Source organism: Microcaecilia unicolor, chromosome 6 (assembly GCF_901765095.1).
Source record: "Microcaecilia unicolor chromosome 6, aMicUni1.1, whole genome shotgun sequence".
Lineage (NCBI taxonomy): Eukaryota > Metazoa > Chordata > Amphibia > Gymnophiona > Siphonopidae > Microcaecilia > Microcaecilia unicolor.
This window is the reverse complement of record NC_044036.1, coordinates 278568280-278583442: the sequence shown is the minus strand read 5'-3', so window position 1 is coordinate 278583442 and position 15163 is coordinate 278568280. Positions and strand designations below refer to the sequence as shown.

At 47.5% G+C, this 15163-nt stretch overlaps 1 protein-coding gene across 3 annotated transcripts in view; it reads left to right on the top strand.

The window, feature by feature from the left end:
* Positions 1-15163, top strand: part of GSN (gelsolin) — a 104800-nt gene that overhangs the window by 32728 nt on the left and 56909 nt on the right. For all 3 annotated transcript variants that reach the window (XM_030207561.1, XM_030207560.1, XM_030207562.1), the window contains exons 2-4: positions 11383-11587; positions 14185-14339; positions 14966-15127. In XM_030207561.1, coding sequence (XP_030063421.1) covers positions 11392-11587; positions 14185-14339; positions 14966-15127 — 513 coding nt within the window. In that variant the 5' untranslated portion in view covers positions 11383-11391. The remainder of the gene's footprint in view (positions 1-11382; positions 11588-14184; positions 14340-14965; positions 15128-15163) is intronic.

The window sequence follows — 15163 nt, the reverse complement described above, 5'->3', positions numbered from 1 at the left end:
TAGTGTGTTTTTTTTTTAACCTATAGTTTGTTTCACTTGTGACATTTCCTCAGTGTTAATCTTAGCATATTAATGATTCTGTCCTGTAGACCCCACAGCTTGTTGGGTTTCACATTGCTGTGTTCATAAGGAAGAGGCTTGAGAGAATGCATATAAAATAATTTCGTTTTGACTCCTGCCAGACTAAAGACCAAGTATGTACCCAAGTGTAGCCTCTGACCTTTGTTGGCAGTGTGGACAGGAGAGAGGGACTTTTTTCCATATTGTATTTTATTGTATTGGCAGATTTATATTTTGCACTTTAACACAAAGCTTCTAGGCAGATTACTATCAATAAGAGTGTCACTTTACAAATCAAAATCTGGCGGACATTTACCTGGATTCAACAATTTTGGCAGGCTGTTCTTCAAAGACTTAATGTGGGTCTGGGCTATCCCATTCAGCTATGTCCAAATTTTTGCTTGCTGGGTGTTGGAGTAGCCCGGGGCCAAAAATGGCAGAGAAGGCTAACAAGAATTTCCTTGTCATCAAGCAGATGCAGCCATTACAGATGGGTTGTGTCCATCAACCAGCAGAGGGAGATAGAGAGCACACTTTTTTCAGTGCCTCATATCATCTTGCTCCACTGCCTCTCTTCAGTATTCTCTATCTCCCCTAGCAGAGTGGCTGCAGCTTCTTCGAGCTCCATCTAAAATCTGCCTGGAGGTTGCTCCTGTGCTTTTGCCAGTTGTTAGCAGGGGTGTTGGAGGCTATAGCAGCTTCACTTTAAAGGCACATAGGTTCGCCCTTTCCCTGCCTTTCCCACTCACCTGAGCCTCCGGAGTTCTATTTACCTCTGCTTTCCTTACAGTGTGAAAAAAAAAAAAGTCACGTCGCGCTTTGGCGCTTAGACGCTGGAACAGAGGTTTTTCCTTGCCTTTTTCTGTGGGACCGGAGCTGTGATACTCGGTCCAGTGAGGTAAGAGTGTTTTCTGACTCCTCCAGGGTGGGCCCGCGATCGGGGCGATTTTGGCGCGAACCGCCATTTTGAATTTTACCGCAGTTTTCGGCGATGGCTGCAGAGACAGTAAAGCGCTGTTCCAAGTGTGGCAAGCGCAGATCAGTAGCGGGGCTCTGTAAATCGTGCTATACAGACGTTAGAGCCGGCCCGAGCATGGCAAGCGACGATTCTTCATGCTCTGAGCTGGCAGGGGGCGCCATTTTGAATTTACCACATGGCGCGACCTCCGCTGAGATGGAGAGTCCTGAGCCCGGGGGGAGGCCTCAGAGTGAGGCTGATATGGGAGCTACTAGCCCCGGCAGAGATCCGGGTGCCCAGGGTGAGTTTTTCTCCCCTGAGTTTGTCTTATTAATGCATAAAGCATACATGCTTAAAAGAGCTCTCCCACAAAGCCCGGCCTGGGCCTCTTCTAATGTCCCCCCCCCCCCCCCCCCCCCCCCGGTGGATTCTAGCCTGGGTATGCCCTCTGAGGCGTTATTCCCTGAAAATTGGCAGAATATGAAGCGCAGAAGGGCTCAATCCCCTTCAGAGAGTGCTGCACCTCCTTTTTCCCCCCCGTGGTCGGGCTGCGAGGATTCGGAGGACTCTGGCAGGCCTTCATGGTCTGAGGAGCCAGAGTCTGGTGCAGAAGTGACTCAGGATCTGGACGATCCCTCCGTGGTGAGGATTTTCCACCGTGATGAGCTGCCAGCGCTTATTTCTGATGCCCTGCAGGCTCTCTCTATTGAGGACCCTGCCAGTGGCACACCCTCCTCTGTGAATCCTAGGATGGCTAGTACCAAAAAGCCTGCTCGAGCCTTTCCTTTGCATGACTCCATCCAAGAGCTTATTTCGGCTCAATGGGCTGACCCCGAGGGACCTTTGAAAGTTTCCAGGGCTATGGGGCAATTATACCCTCTGAGTGAGGAGCATATGGCTCGCTTTGCTATGCCTAAAGTGGATGCCCTAGTCACAGCTGTGACGAAGAGAACTACCCTCCCGGTTGAAGGAGGTGTTGCCCTGAAGGATATTCAAGACCGTAGACTGGAATCAGCACTTAAACGGTCATTTGAAATTGCAGGTCTCACTATTCGGGCGTCTGCATGCAGTTTTTATGCTGCTAGAGCCTGCCTGGCTTGGTTGCAACAGGCAGTGGAACAGCCCGGTGATGGAGCAGAGGCCTTTTCAGATGTGGCTCCGCGGATGGAGTCGGCCTTGTCCTTTCTTGCTGACGCCCTTTATGATATTGTCAGAGCTTCGGCTAAACACATGGCAGTAGCAGTGGCGGCTCACCGTCTTCTTTGGCTACAGCATTGGGCAGCGGACATGGCCTCTAAGCAAAGGTTGGTGAAGTTGCCCTTTCAAGGCCTTTTCCTGTTTGGTGAGGAGTTGGAGAAAATTGTGAAGGGCCTGGGTGAGGCTAAACCCCAGCGCTTGCCCGAAGATAGGCCGAGGTCTTCCTCCAAGGGCCAGGTGGTCCACTCCTCTTATAGACCTCGCTTCCGTGAAGCTCGAAGGTACCGCCCGGGGCGTTCTGTTGGGTTCACTTCTCGTGCCCGTTTTCAGCAGAGGAACTCCTTTCGCTTGGACAAACGTTCCACAGCCACTGGCTCAAGGCCTGGAGTTCAGGGGCGACCCTCTCAATGATGGTGCGCCGGCCCTCTCCTCGAGTCCTGTCATCGGAGGACGTCTTTTCCTCTTTGCCGAGGAGTGGGCCAACATTTCCTCAGATCAGTGGGTCTTGGACCTGATCAGAGATGGTTACAGAATAGAATTCGACGCCCCTGTAAGAGACGTGTTTGTGGAGTCCTGATGCGGTTCTGCCGCCAAACGGGCGGCGGTAGAGGAGACTTTACAAGGTCTGATTCAGATAGGTGCCGTGTCCCCGGTACCTCCCGCCGAACACGGCTGCGGCCGCTACTCCATCTACTTTGTGGTGCCGCGAAAAGGAGAGTCTTTTCGCCCTATTCTGGACTTAAAAGAATTAAACAAGTCCCTGAGAGTGCGGCATTTTCACATGGAAACCCTGCGCTCCGTCATTGCGGCGATACAGCCAGGAGAGTTTCTCACGTCTCTAGACCTGAAAGAAGCTTACTTGCACATTCCAATTTGGCTCCCGCACCAGAAGTTTCTGAGGTTTGCGGTGATGGGAAAGCATTTCCAGTTCCGGGCCTTGCCTTTTGGCCTCGCCACAGCTCCCCGCACCTTTTCGAAGGTTATGGTGGTAGTAGCTACCTTTCTAAGGCGAGAGGGTATTCGGGTTCACCCATACCTGGACGACTGGCTCATTCGAGCAAACTCTGCTGCAGAGAGTCAGCATGTAACAGCCAGAGTGGTCTCAGTACTTCAATCTCTGGGCTGGGTTGTCAATTTGGCCAAAAGTCACCTGACCCCCTCGCAGTCTCTAGAATATTTGGGGGCCAGGTTCGACACAGCCTCGGGGTATGTGTACCTACCCGAGCAAAGGCGGTGCAAGCTTCAGAATCAGGTCCGTCTGCTCCTGAGGATGCCCCGCCCGCGAGCTTGGGAAATTGTCCAGCTGATTGGATCAATGACGGCCACCATGGAACTGGTGCCCTGGGTGAGAGCGCACCTGAGACCTCTACAGTATGCTCTACTCCAAAGATGGTCTCCAGTATCTCAGGAATACCAATGAAGACTCTCTTGGCTCCCTGCGGCCCGACTCAGCATGGAGTGGTTGCTCTCAGACAGCATGCTGCGGCGAGGAATGCCACTGGTGCTCCCCGATTGGTGCCTAGTGGTGACAGATGCCAGTCTGAAAGGCTGGGGCGCACATTGCAAGGGGAAGCATGCCTAGGGTCTATGGACACCCGAGGAGTCGGAGTGGTCCATCAACCGCCTAGAGTTGAAAGCGGTGTTTCAGGCGCTTCTGGTCTTTCAAGTGACCCTGGAAGGATTGGCTGTGAGAGTGTTGTCGGACAACACGACAGCAGTGGCCTACATAAATCGACAAGGCGGCATTCAGTGCAGAGCTCTAGCCACGTAGGCCGAACAGATTTGCCACTTGGGCCGATCTGCATCTACAGTTTCTGTCGGCAGCTCACATTGCAGGTCAGAGCAACGTGCAAGCCGATTATCTAAGCAGGCATCAGATCGAACCAGCGGAGTGGGAACTTGCAGACGAAGTGTTCCTGCAGATATGTGCCAAGTGGCGCAAGCCCGTGATGGATCTAATGGCAACAAGATCCAATGCCAAAGTCCCGTGCTTCTTCAGCAGACGGAGAGATCCTCGCGCGGTGGGGTTGGATCCCTTGGCTCAACCCTGGCCTCCGGGCCTACTGTATGTGTTCCCTCCGTGGCCCTTGGTAGGGCGAGTGCTCCTGCAGATTCGGCTGCATCCAGGAGAAGTGGTTCTCGTCGCCCCGGATTGGCCCAGGAGGCCTTGGTATGCGGACCTCCGACAGATGCTTGTGGAGGATCCCCTTCAGTTACCTCTGGTTCCCAACCTGTTGTCACAGGGTCCGGTGACCATGGAGGACGCCGGCCAATTTGGTCTTATGGCCTGGCAGTTGAGAGGCAGAGGCTATTCCAATAAAGTAATTACCACTCTCCTGCAAGCCCGCAAGCGTTCCACTTCCGTGGCTTATGCCAGGATTTGGCGCCAGTTTGAAGTCTGGTGTGCTTCCAGAGAGATCACACCCCTGCGGGCTCCTGTCTCTCCGATTCTGGACTTTTTGCAGGATGGTGTACAAAAAGGCTTGGCCTATAATTCCCTGCGGGTGCAAGTGGCAGCATTGGCCTCCCTGCGTGGCAAAGTTGAATGCGTGTCTTTAGCTGCTCATCCGGATGTGGCACGGTTTCTTAGAGGAGTGCTTCGGCTTCGTCCTCCCGTGCGTGCACCTTGTCCAGCTTGGAACCTGGGGCTTGTGCTGAAGGCCCTTCAGGGTGTTCCCTTTGAACCGCTTCGGCATGCTTCAGAGAAAGATTTGACACTGAAGGCCGTCTTGTTAGTGGCCATTACTTCGGCGAGACGGGTGTCAGAGCACCAGGCGCTGTCCGGTAGAGACCCTTTTCTGCAGTTTTCAGAGTCCAGGGTCATGGTTCAGACCATGCCTTCCTTCTTGCCTAAGGTGGTTTCAGGGTTTCACATAAACCAACCTATTTTCTTGCCCTCCTTTGTCGTGGAGGAGTTTCCAGAATCTTTTGGGCAATTGCACCTGTTGGGCGTGCGCAGGACTCTGCTGCAGTATCTGCGAGTTACTAACTCTTTCAGGACCTCTGATCATCAGTTTGTTTTGCTATCAGGTCCTCGCAGAGGGTCTCCAGCGTCTGAAGCCACTATTGCCCGCTGGCTTAAAGAATCAATCTGTTCAGCTTATTTGCTTGCTGGCCGGCCTCCGCCTGATGCCTTTAAGGCGCATTCCACTAGAGGAATTTCCTCTTCTTGGGCTGAAACTGGAGCACTGCTCTTCAAGAGATTTGTAGTGCATGGCTTCTAAGCTCTCTTTTGCCCGACATTACAGGCTGGATGTGGCTGCCAGGAGGGACGCACATTTTGGAGTGCAAGTGCTGGCGCGTGGTGTGGCTTGTTCCCACCCTATCTAGGGATTGCTTTGATAAATCCCATCTGTAATAGCTGCATCTGCTTGATGACAAGGAAGGGAAAATTAGGTTCTTACCGTGATAATTTTCTTTCCTTTAGTCATAGCAGATGCAGCCATGATCCCTCCCTGTCTGATGCTATCTGCTGCAAATCTATTTCAGGTTCTGTTCGTGTTTCCTGGAGATTCCGTCCTTGGGAGAAAGTCGGAAAACAGTCTTCAGGATTCTTGTTCAATTAAAGGAGGATGACTTAATTCCCTCCAGTTCCTTGTTTTGGAGGATGAGTTTATTCCCTCCGGGAGGATGAGTTTATTCCCTCCAGTTATGTCTCAGTGGAGGATGAGTTTATGCCCTCCGGGAGGATGTTTCATTCCCTCCATTCTGAGTTAATGCCCTTTGTTGTAGGGCCATTGTTCGCTGTGAGGAAAGCTTATGTTATTCCCATTGCGGTTTACCATACTGCTTTGGAAGCTTCAAATACTGAAGAGAGGCAGTGGAGCAAGCTGGTATGAGGCACTGAAAAAAGTGTGCTCTCTATCTCCCTCTGCTGGTTCATGGACACAACCCATCTGTAATGGCTGCATCTGCTATGACTAAAGGAAAGAAAATTATCACGGTAAGAACCTAATTTTCCTGTCTTTATCAGCTGCAAAGTGTGAAGCTACAGCTCACTGGAAACAGGCAACATTGGTCTCATCGTTTACAGGTTGTGGCGGAACTCCACAAACTTACAGATAGTGGGAAGAGATGTTATGACATGAAAGCTGATGAATGGAGTCATTTAAAGCTAATGTTATAGGACATGAGAGGGAGAGGTGGGGTTGGGTAACTTAAAGGCTGTGTGTGGATCAGCTCGAAGGAACCACAGGTTCACCTCTTTTGTTTACAGTTTCTTGAAGGGGGGGGGGTTGTGGGGGAAACTTATTTGTTCCGTACTTGTTTGAGTATTGCTTTCCTTTTCTGTTTGTATATTGAAAATTTTCATAAATGCTTATTGAAACAAAATAAAAACAGAAAACTAGTCTTCATTCTGCCCTAGCTGTATGTGGAGGGTGTATCAGCTGAACATGTCTTTGACCTATTAATGCCTTAGGGCCAGATGTACAAAGTAGCTGTTAAATACAGCTGCCCTGGGAAAACTTACCAAGTCACAAACAGCAACCAATGCACAAAGAAAACGGCATGCAAAGGAGATGCATGGATTCCCCTTTGTGTATCAGTCGCAGTTTGTGACTCAAAGTTGTCAAATGCAATTGACAGTAGATCACCATGGAGTTTTTTGAGTTGTGCATGGAGGGAGGCTCGAGAGAGGGTCCACCGGAGTTCAGCAGACCCCCCTCTCAAGCCCCCTGCTCAACTCACAAAACTCTATGGTGGTCTAGTGACTCCCCTTCCTTCCACTTCCAGAAAATCCCTGGTGGTCCAGTGGGGACCCCCCGTCTTGAGCCCCCCCCCCCCCCCAAAAAAAAAAATCTCCATGGTGGTCTAGTGACTCGCACCCCTCATGTTCACATACCTCTAGATTTGGAAGCAGGAGGGCACTGGGAGGGACTAAACACCATATAAGGAAAAACTGCTTATATGGTGCTTAGCCTCTCCTAGTGCATCCCAGGATGCACCGGGCAGGGGCTGGGTACCTCCTTTTTGAGAAGGGCAGGCCCAGAGGCAAGAAGAAGGAGGTGTTGCTCCTGCCTCCAACTCTAGAATTATGTGGACAGGAGGGGAGGGGGTCACTAGACCATCATAGAGATTTTTGGTAGTGGGGTGGCTTGGAAGGGGGGTCGGGGTCCACTGGACTACCAGATAAGCTTTTAAAGGTCTTGGGGGGGGGGTCAGTTCAGGGGGTTGGTGGTCTGTGCACTGAGCGCCTACCACGGTGAGCAGTTTGTTATAGGTACACAGTCCAAGTAAACTGCTCCCCATAAGGACAGGTCCAGACCTGTAAACTTTTGCACATTAAAGGTAGGTGCTCAGGTCTGCATTGTTTAGAATGCTCATTTTAATACTAATGAGCTCAGTACAATACATTTGCATATGGTTGTTGGTAGCTGCTATGGGGAGCAGTAAAAGGGATACAGAACCCCCTTGTGCGTTACACCATAAATAATGTTTGCTTTAAACAGGCTACAACCGATCTAAAGCAAACTTTCCAAGCATGGTAAGTTTTATGCATAAGGCCCTTAGTGTCCTTGATGACGGAAAAGATTTACTGGCCATTTTAAACTGTGAATTTTGGAAGCAATAAAACTAAGGGCCCTGTTTACCAGGCCGCGTTATAGGTGCGTTAGCATCTTTAACGTGCGTTAACCATGTATGCACCTACAGTATTCCTGTAGGTGCCTGCACTGTTAGCGCACGTCCTAATTGTAGGCACGTTAAAACGTTAATGTGCCTTAGTAAACAGGGCCCTAAGAGAGCAAGCCACTAGCTAATATTCTTACTACACTACTTCCTGATAAGACTGGGCAATAAAGAGGGGCTGTTACATATATAGCTTGCATTTCTGTACTCTGTGTGATGGGGTAGGAGGTGGTGTGTAATATCAGTGAGACCTAGCCAGAGAATGAGGCCTTTCTTTTGCTGGCCTTGTGGCCTCTTCTGCCTTTTCTGCATATTTGTACATGGTGGAATTTGGGGTGCAGATGGGGCCCTCAGTCTCACCCCATCTCTCTTGGTTTTTTTGTAGTTTTTTTTTTTTCTTCGCAGAGGCACAGAGCTTAAACTGTGATGCTTCATCCCTGAATGTGCTTCAGGGATGCACCAGCTGTTGTGAGTGACTATCCAGCTTATAATCGAAAGTGATCGCCGGCCATCTTCCGACATAAATCGGAAGATGGCCGGCGATTTCTTAAAAGCGGCGAAATCGGTATAATCGAAAGCGGCATTTTTGACAGCATCGCCGCTTTCCCGTTGCTTCGCCGGCGAAAGTTCAAGGGGGCGTGTCGGTAGATTAGCGAAGGCAGGACATGGGCGGGCATGAGCGTGGCTACCAAATGGCCGGCTTTCGCCGATAATGGAAAAAAAAAGCGGCGTTAAGCAGTATTTCGCCAGCTTTACTTGGTCCTTTTATTTTCACGACCAAGCCTCAAAATGGTGCCCCAACTGACCAGATGACCACTGGAGGGAATGGGGGATGACCTCCCCATACTCCCCCAGTGGTCACCAATCCCCTTCCAAACTAAAAAAATAAAACTAAAAACCTTTTTTCTAGCCTGTATGCCAGCCTCAAATGCCGTACCCACCTCCATGCAGGGGCGTAGGCAGACCTGCCATTTTGGGTGGGCCCAGAGTTAACCTGGATGGGCCCTTCCAACCCCCATCCCTACCCCTGTACATACATACGATATAGTTGTTGTTTTTTTTTAATGACCCAGCGTCTGCCTGTTTCTCTCTGAACCTCCTCCCCGGTTCTGCCTCAGAGCCATTGGCCATTGCAATTCCTATAGGCAACCTGCACTGCCCTGCAGGCTTCGCTCTACCACGTCCCCGCCAAAGAAACAAGAATTGACATCATTGAGGGCAGGACATGATAGAGAGAAGCCTGCAGGGCTGACACAGGATGCCTATAGGAATTGGTGCCCGCAGTAGCTCTGAAGTAGACCAGGAGGGGGTGGTTCTAGAGAGAGATGGGCAGATGCTAGGCCACGAGTAGAGAAGAGGGAGAGAGAGTAGTGAGGTGCTGCCACTGAAGAGTTTTGGGGGCCTCATGGGCTGCTGACTGGGTAGGCCAGAGGCAAGAATGGGTGGGCCTGTGCCCACCCAGGCCCACCCTTGGCTATGCCACTGCCTCCATGACAGCAGAATGTGTTGTATCCTCCGACAGCCTTTCCCTGGTTGCGATGTGGCTCTGGGGTGAGTGTGACACCTTTTCTGTTAGGTGCCCTGCAGAGAGTCACATTAGCAATGCATTGTGGTGGGTGTAGGGTACTGGGCTCTACTCCCATGGTGCTTCCCCCCCCCTGCTAACTGGGTCAGAGTATGCCCTGTTTTGTTTCCTGTTGTAGTCCATGCGGTAGTGGCCATTTTTGTAAGCCAGTTTTAGTTCCCTTTCCTGTGTTACCCATGTTAGAGAAGGTAGTTCTTACCTTGAATGGTGCTGAAAGAGGGCATTGTACACCATTGTGCCAGCTCTGACCTACTGCTAATCTTAGTACCAGGGGACTCTTTGCCAGTGGGGCACAACCTCTGATCTGCAGTTAACTGTGAGTAAACGTGCTTATATCAAGAAAGGACTTTTTCAGAGAGATTAGTCTTTAGGTATGAACTGGTGTGCTAAAGTTATACAGCAGCAATAAGTCCTAGAGGCTGTATGCAGGTCCCTGGAGCAATTTTAGTGGGTGCAGTACATTTGTGGGTAGTGGGTTTAGGGGGCTCAGCTCCCAAAGTAAGGGAGCTATGCACATGGTGGGAGCTTTTCTGAAGTCCACCGCAGTGACCCCTAGGGTGGCTGGTTGGTGTCCTGGCATGTCAGGGGGGCCAGTGCACTAAAAATGCTGGCTCCTCCTACAGCCAAATGCCTTGAATTTGGCCGGGGTTTGAGATGGCCGACATAACTTTCCATTATCGCTGAAAAACAAACCCCGCAAACTCCACGGCATTTGGCCGGGCTAAACTGTATTATCGAAAAAAAAAGATGGCCGGCCATCTTTTTCGATAATACGGTTCCGGCCAGCTGTAGCGCTGCCGCCAACATAGATCGCCGGCGATCTATTTGGCCGGCGACGTTCGATTATGCCCCTCTATGGAACATAAAAATGTAAAACACGGCTGGTTAGAAGAAAAGCCGAGGGTTTTGCATTTTGAGATTTCAGCCTTGTTTATTTCATGTGTAGGCTAGAATCAGTAATGTGCAGAAAAAATTCTTACTGAGCAGAGCCCTTAATTTGTTAAATTAAGTCATGCCTTAGTTTCAGCCTACTTTGAGTTGTTTTCAAGGCTGCTTCTACCTTTCATATAGGTACATTTTAACACTCACCGTTGCTTTTAGGATTTCTTTTGCATAAAATGTGTTTGGGTATTTTATTTATTTATTTACCATTTTTCTTTGTGAAAACAAATGTTTTTTTTTTTAAGCACTTAACACTCTAACCATTGCTTTTAGGATTTATTTTGCACAAAGGGCTAGATTCTATATATGGTGCCAAAAAAATTGACACTGAAAAAGGGCTATTTAAGCCACGCTTTAAAGTTAGGCATGGTTTATAGAATAGTACTTATGCCTGGGAATCACACCTAACTTTAGGCACAGCCATTTGCACCAGCTGAAACATGGTGCAACTGTACATCCCCGTTATTCTCTAACAATGTGTGTTAATTTTAGGAACATCCCTGTTACGTCATGACCCTTCCATTTTAGTCACTTTTGTTTGTTTTTTTAATTAATTAATTTATTTATTACATTTGTACCCCGTGCTTTCCCACTCAAAGCAGGTTCAATGAATGTACTGTTGTAAACTGCCGAGTACTTTCGGATTGAGTGGTCTATAAATATTTTAAATAAATAAAATAAATTTCCGTGACCTCTTTTTCAGATCATGTGTAAATTTTAGGCATGGATCCTGCGCCTAAATTTACCCGCATAAATGCCAATTAGATCTAATTAGTGCCAATAATTGCTTATTAAAAAGCCAATTATTGGTGCTGAGTAGCTGGTTATTCGATTAAATTGCACGCACACCCAAATTTATGTGTGCAATTTTTGACAACTTTTGTAGAATTAGGGAGAAAATGTGTTTTGGTATTTTCTATTTACCACTTTTCTTTGTGAAAACAAGTGTTTTCTTTGAAGTACTGTCCTGTATTGCTGTGCCTTAATTCTTCCTCCCTTTCTCTCTTTCTAGCCTGCTAAAATGGTTGTGGAGCACCCTGAGTTTCAGAAGGCTGGGAGGGAGCCCGGTCTTCAGATCTGGAGAATAGAGAAGATGGATTTGGTGGTAGTGCCAAAGAATCTGTATGGCGACTTCTTCACAGGAGATGCTTACTTAGTCCTAAATACCATTAAGCAGCGATCTGGAAACCTACAGTATGATTTACACTTCTGGTTAGGTAAAACCTTCTCTCCTCTATAATCATATGCCTGAGGCTACTCTGTAATTCTAAGAGTGGCTTCTGGTTCATAATCTATATGTGGGAGGACGACCAAGGATGCCAAAGACTGAGAAGATGTATAATAATAAAGAAGTTTATTGAAGTATGGAGACTCGACACAACGGTGTGTTTCGGCCTTAGGCCTGCATCAGGAGTCTTATTTCACAAAATGCCTTCTGGGCAATGATGACATAAAATCTTCTGGAAAGGATAGTCTTTAAAAAGACTGCTGTGGAAAGTTTGGTCCTCAACACATTAAGATGTTAACAAAGCATAAGTATCATTAATAAAAAAATAGGGGGGGGGAAGGGGGGTTGAGGGAGGTGGGAGGTGGGAAGGGGGGGAAAGAAAAACTTTTGGAGACAATATCAACAAGTTGTTGTAAAAAAATTTTTATTTGACAAATGTGGTTTCAATGATTGTAAGAAAGTTTCTGTTATGTCTTCAATAAAAACGTTGAAACATAAAAAAAGACTGCTGTGGAATATGGCTTGCGCGTTTGTCTCAGACTGCACGATCACTGCAACGTTGTGTCGAGTCTCCATAGTTCAATAAACTTCTCTATTATTATACATCTTCTCAGTCTTTGGCATCTTTGGTTGTCCTCCCACTTTTATTTTAGATTTTTGTATTCTGTGGGGTGTCTTGAGTTCTCCGTTCTTTGGCGGATTTCTTTTCTCATAATCTATATGAGCAGAACCAGGGCTGACTCAACCATTAGGCAAGGCTAGGTGGTTGCCTAGGTTAGTGGCTTCTTGGACCATCAACACTTCATCTTTTTTTATTTGCTTTACAAGCAATAATAGCTGCCGCACATAACCTGCATTTTAGAAGTTAGTAGAATGGGGGGGGGGGGGTCTAAGGCTGAAGATTCACCTAGGGCGTCCACCACCCTTGCAGCACTTCTGAAGAGAACCTTCAAGCAGCCTTTAGGTTGTGAGCTCCTCACTTTGCCTATTAATACATATTTCAGATCTGACATTTCAAATTCCAAAGTACAGAACTATTTTTGTTAGCAAACATATATTTTTGATGTGAAGCTCTCTGTGTGTGAGTCTTCTTGATTCTAGCTAGAAAACAAACAGAGTGATATTCGGTCTCGGTGGCCATTGCTTATTTTACATTCTGGACAGTTTGGTGAAAATAAATGCGTAAGAACATTAAGATGTGTCATGCTGAGTCAGACCGACGGTCCATCAAGCCCAGCATCCTATTTCTGACAGCGGCCAGTCTAAGTCACTGAGAAGTACCAGTCAGATCCCAAAAGGAATGCCCTTCAGGCAGAGGTGAACCCACTGTTATCGGGCTAGAATGGACATGTCCTCTGGAAATCCATTCAAAGCTTTTTAAAACTGACCTTGACCACACTTACAGGCAGCAAATTTTACAATTTAATTCTACATTAAGAGATAATATATTTATAAAATTAATTTAAAATCTGCTCATGTTGAATTTTGGAATAATACCCTTGACCCTTTTGCAGCCTGTTAACATTTTCTTTCACCACTCTCACCCCTGGTATCATTGGGGCCTTCATCTGCTTCAGCGTCAAGTCAGGCAGGCAGAAAGGCATTGGTGACGCATCAACACTCAATCTGCTTGTCTGTAATGTAAAGAGGCTCAGCAGTTCTATTACAGTGAAGTCACTAAAGCTTGGAAGTCTTATTACTCAGAGTTTGTCACTTCTGCACATAATTGTCCTAAGAGACTTTTCTCCATTGTATCATCTTTATCCTCTTTATCCTGCAGATGTTCACCCAGTAGCGGCCGATGCTGAATATCCAGATCACAGTGATTGGTACTGCTGCCTTCTGGATAGTGGTGATGTTGACTATTATCCAGACAGTAAATTGGATAAAAGTTGAGAGGCCTTTTGCTGTTCTAACTTTATCCAGATAGTTATCTGGTTAATGGACTGAATATCGTTGATAACCGGATATCTCTTAACTCTGGCTCCATCCTCAGTCTGCCCCGGGACTTACTGGATAATGCTGAGGCAGGATATGCAGCAGCACTATCTGGATACAGGGGAATTCTGTATATGGCGACAAACATTAGGCGCTGCTTCTGCACCGAGATGCGTTCTAATGGGTGCAAAGTGCTGAAATGGGGCAGAAACAGCAGATCTGCATGAAAACACACATACCCGTTTATAGAGTGCCTAAGTGTTTCTGTGCAGATCTGCAAAGGAGGCATGGGCAGGTCAGTGGCGTTCCCTTAAAATGTGTGCACTGTTATAGAATAGTGCAGTTCCGCGCTGGGATTTGAACGCAGTTCTCAGTGCTACGTGCTGTTCTATAAAGGGAGCTGATCCCAGACCGCACGCAGCAGAGTTTGAGCATTGTTTACTGAATCCAAGCCATAGTGCCCCTGAATATCCATGAACAGTCCTGGCCAGTGCAAATATATGGATAAGTTATCTGGATATTGGTGTTTGAATATCAGACCCAAAGCTTATTCTGTTTAAGAAAAAGTTTCATTTCAGGACCTAGAAATGAATCGGACATCTCTTGCTGAGTCTGGTGTTGATGCCACATGATCTTTTCTTCATTTAGGGGATTACTGCACTCAGGATGAGAGTGGAGCTGCTGCCATTTTCACAGTACAGATGGATGATTATCTGGGTGGAAAGCCTATCCAGAACCGGGAGGTTCAAGGATATGAATCCTCGACATTCCTGGGCTACTTCAAATCTGGCATCAAATATAAAGTATGTAAAGATTAGGAAGCAAAAGCAGGTTTAAAAAATGTGTCATGCATATAGCACCATTCATCCATAGGAGCTTAGAGTATGATGGCACATGAGGACCATTAGACCTATCTAGTCATGAATATAGCACGGAAGAACACTAGTCTTTGTAGACTCAAATTCACAAGGAACGCAGCGATGACACAAGGATATAGTCTCTAGACAATGTCCAGTTTTATTATGTAGTTCAAAAGACATGTCAAGTCCAGATTAATTATGGTACTCAAAAAGACTCAACATGGCCGTGTTTCGGCCAACTTAGGAAGTCATTATAGTCAATGCTCAGGAAGCAAAGCCTTGCAATATCGGCATTAAGTAATCTTCTCGATGCTCAAAGAATAACGTTGTGCAGATTCGGCAGTGAAATGTCGCCTCCTCCAAAACGTAAAACCAAGCAATGGCCACCCGTAGAAGTATAGAGTATGATGGCAGGTGAGGAGGACTGTTAGACCTATCTAGTTTACCCAGTCTGCTATCTGGTGAAACGCCACAGACCCCAGTAGATCTCTGACCTCCCCTCCCCACTCTATGTTTATCCCATGATGCTTTACGTGATGACTGCTATCTCACTTGCCATATCATTTTAGACTGGAGGTGTGGCGTCTGGCTTCACTCACGTCGTTCCCAATGAAGTTAATGTTGAAAGATTGCTGCAGATCAAGGGTCGTAGGCTGGCCCGAGCTACTGAAGTCCCTGTAGGCTGGGAGAGCTTCAACAAAGGAGACTGTTTTATTCTGGATCTGGGTGATGTAAGTTTTTTTGAACCGCAGACAGTCTTGCTGCTA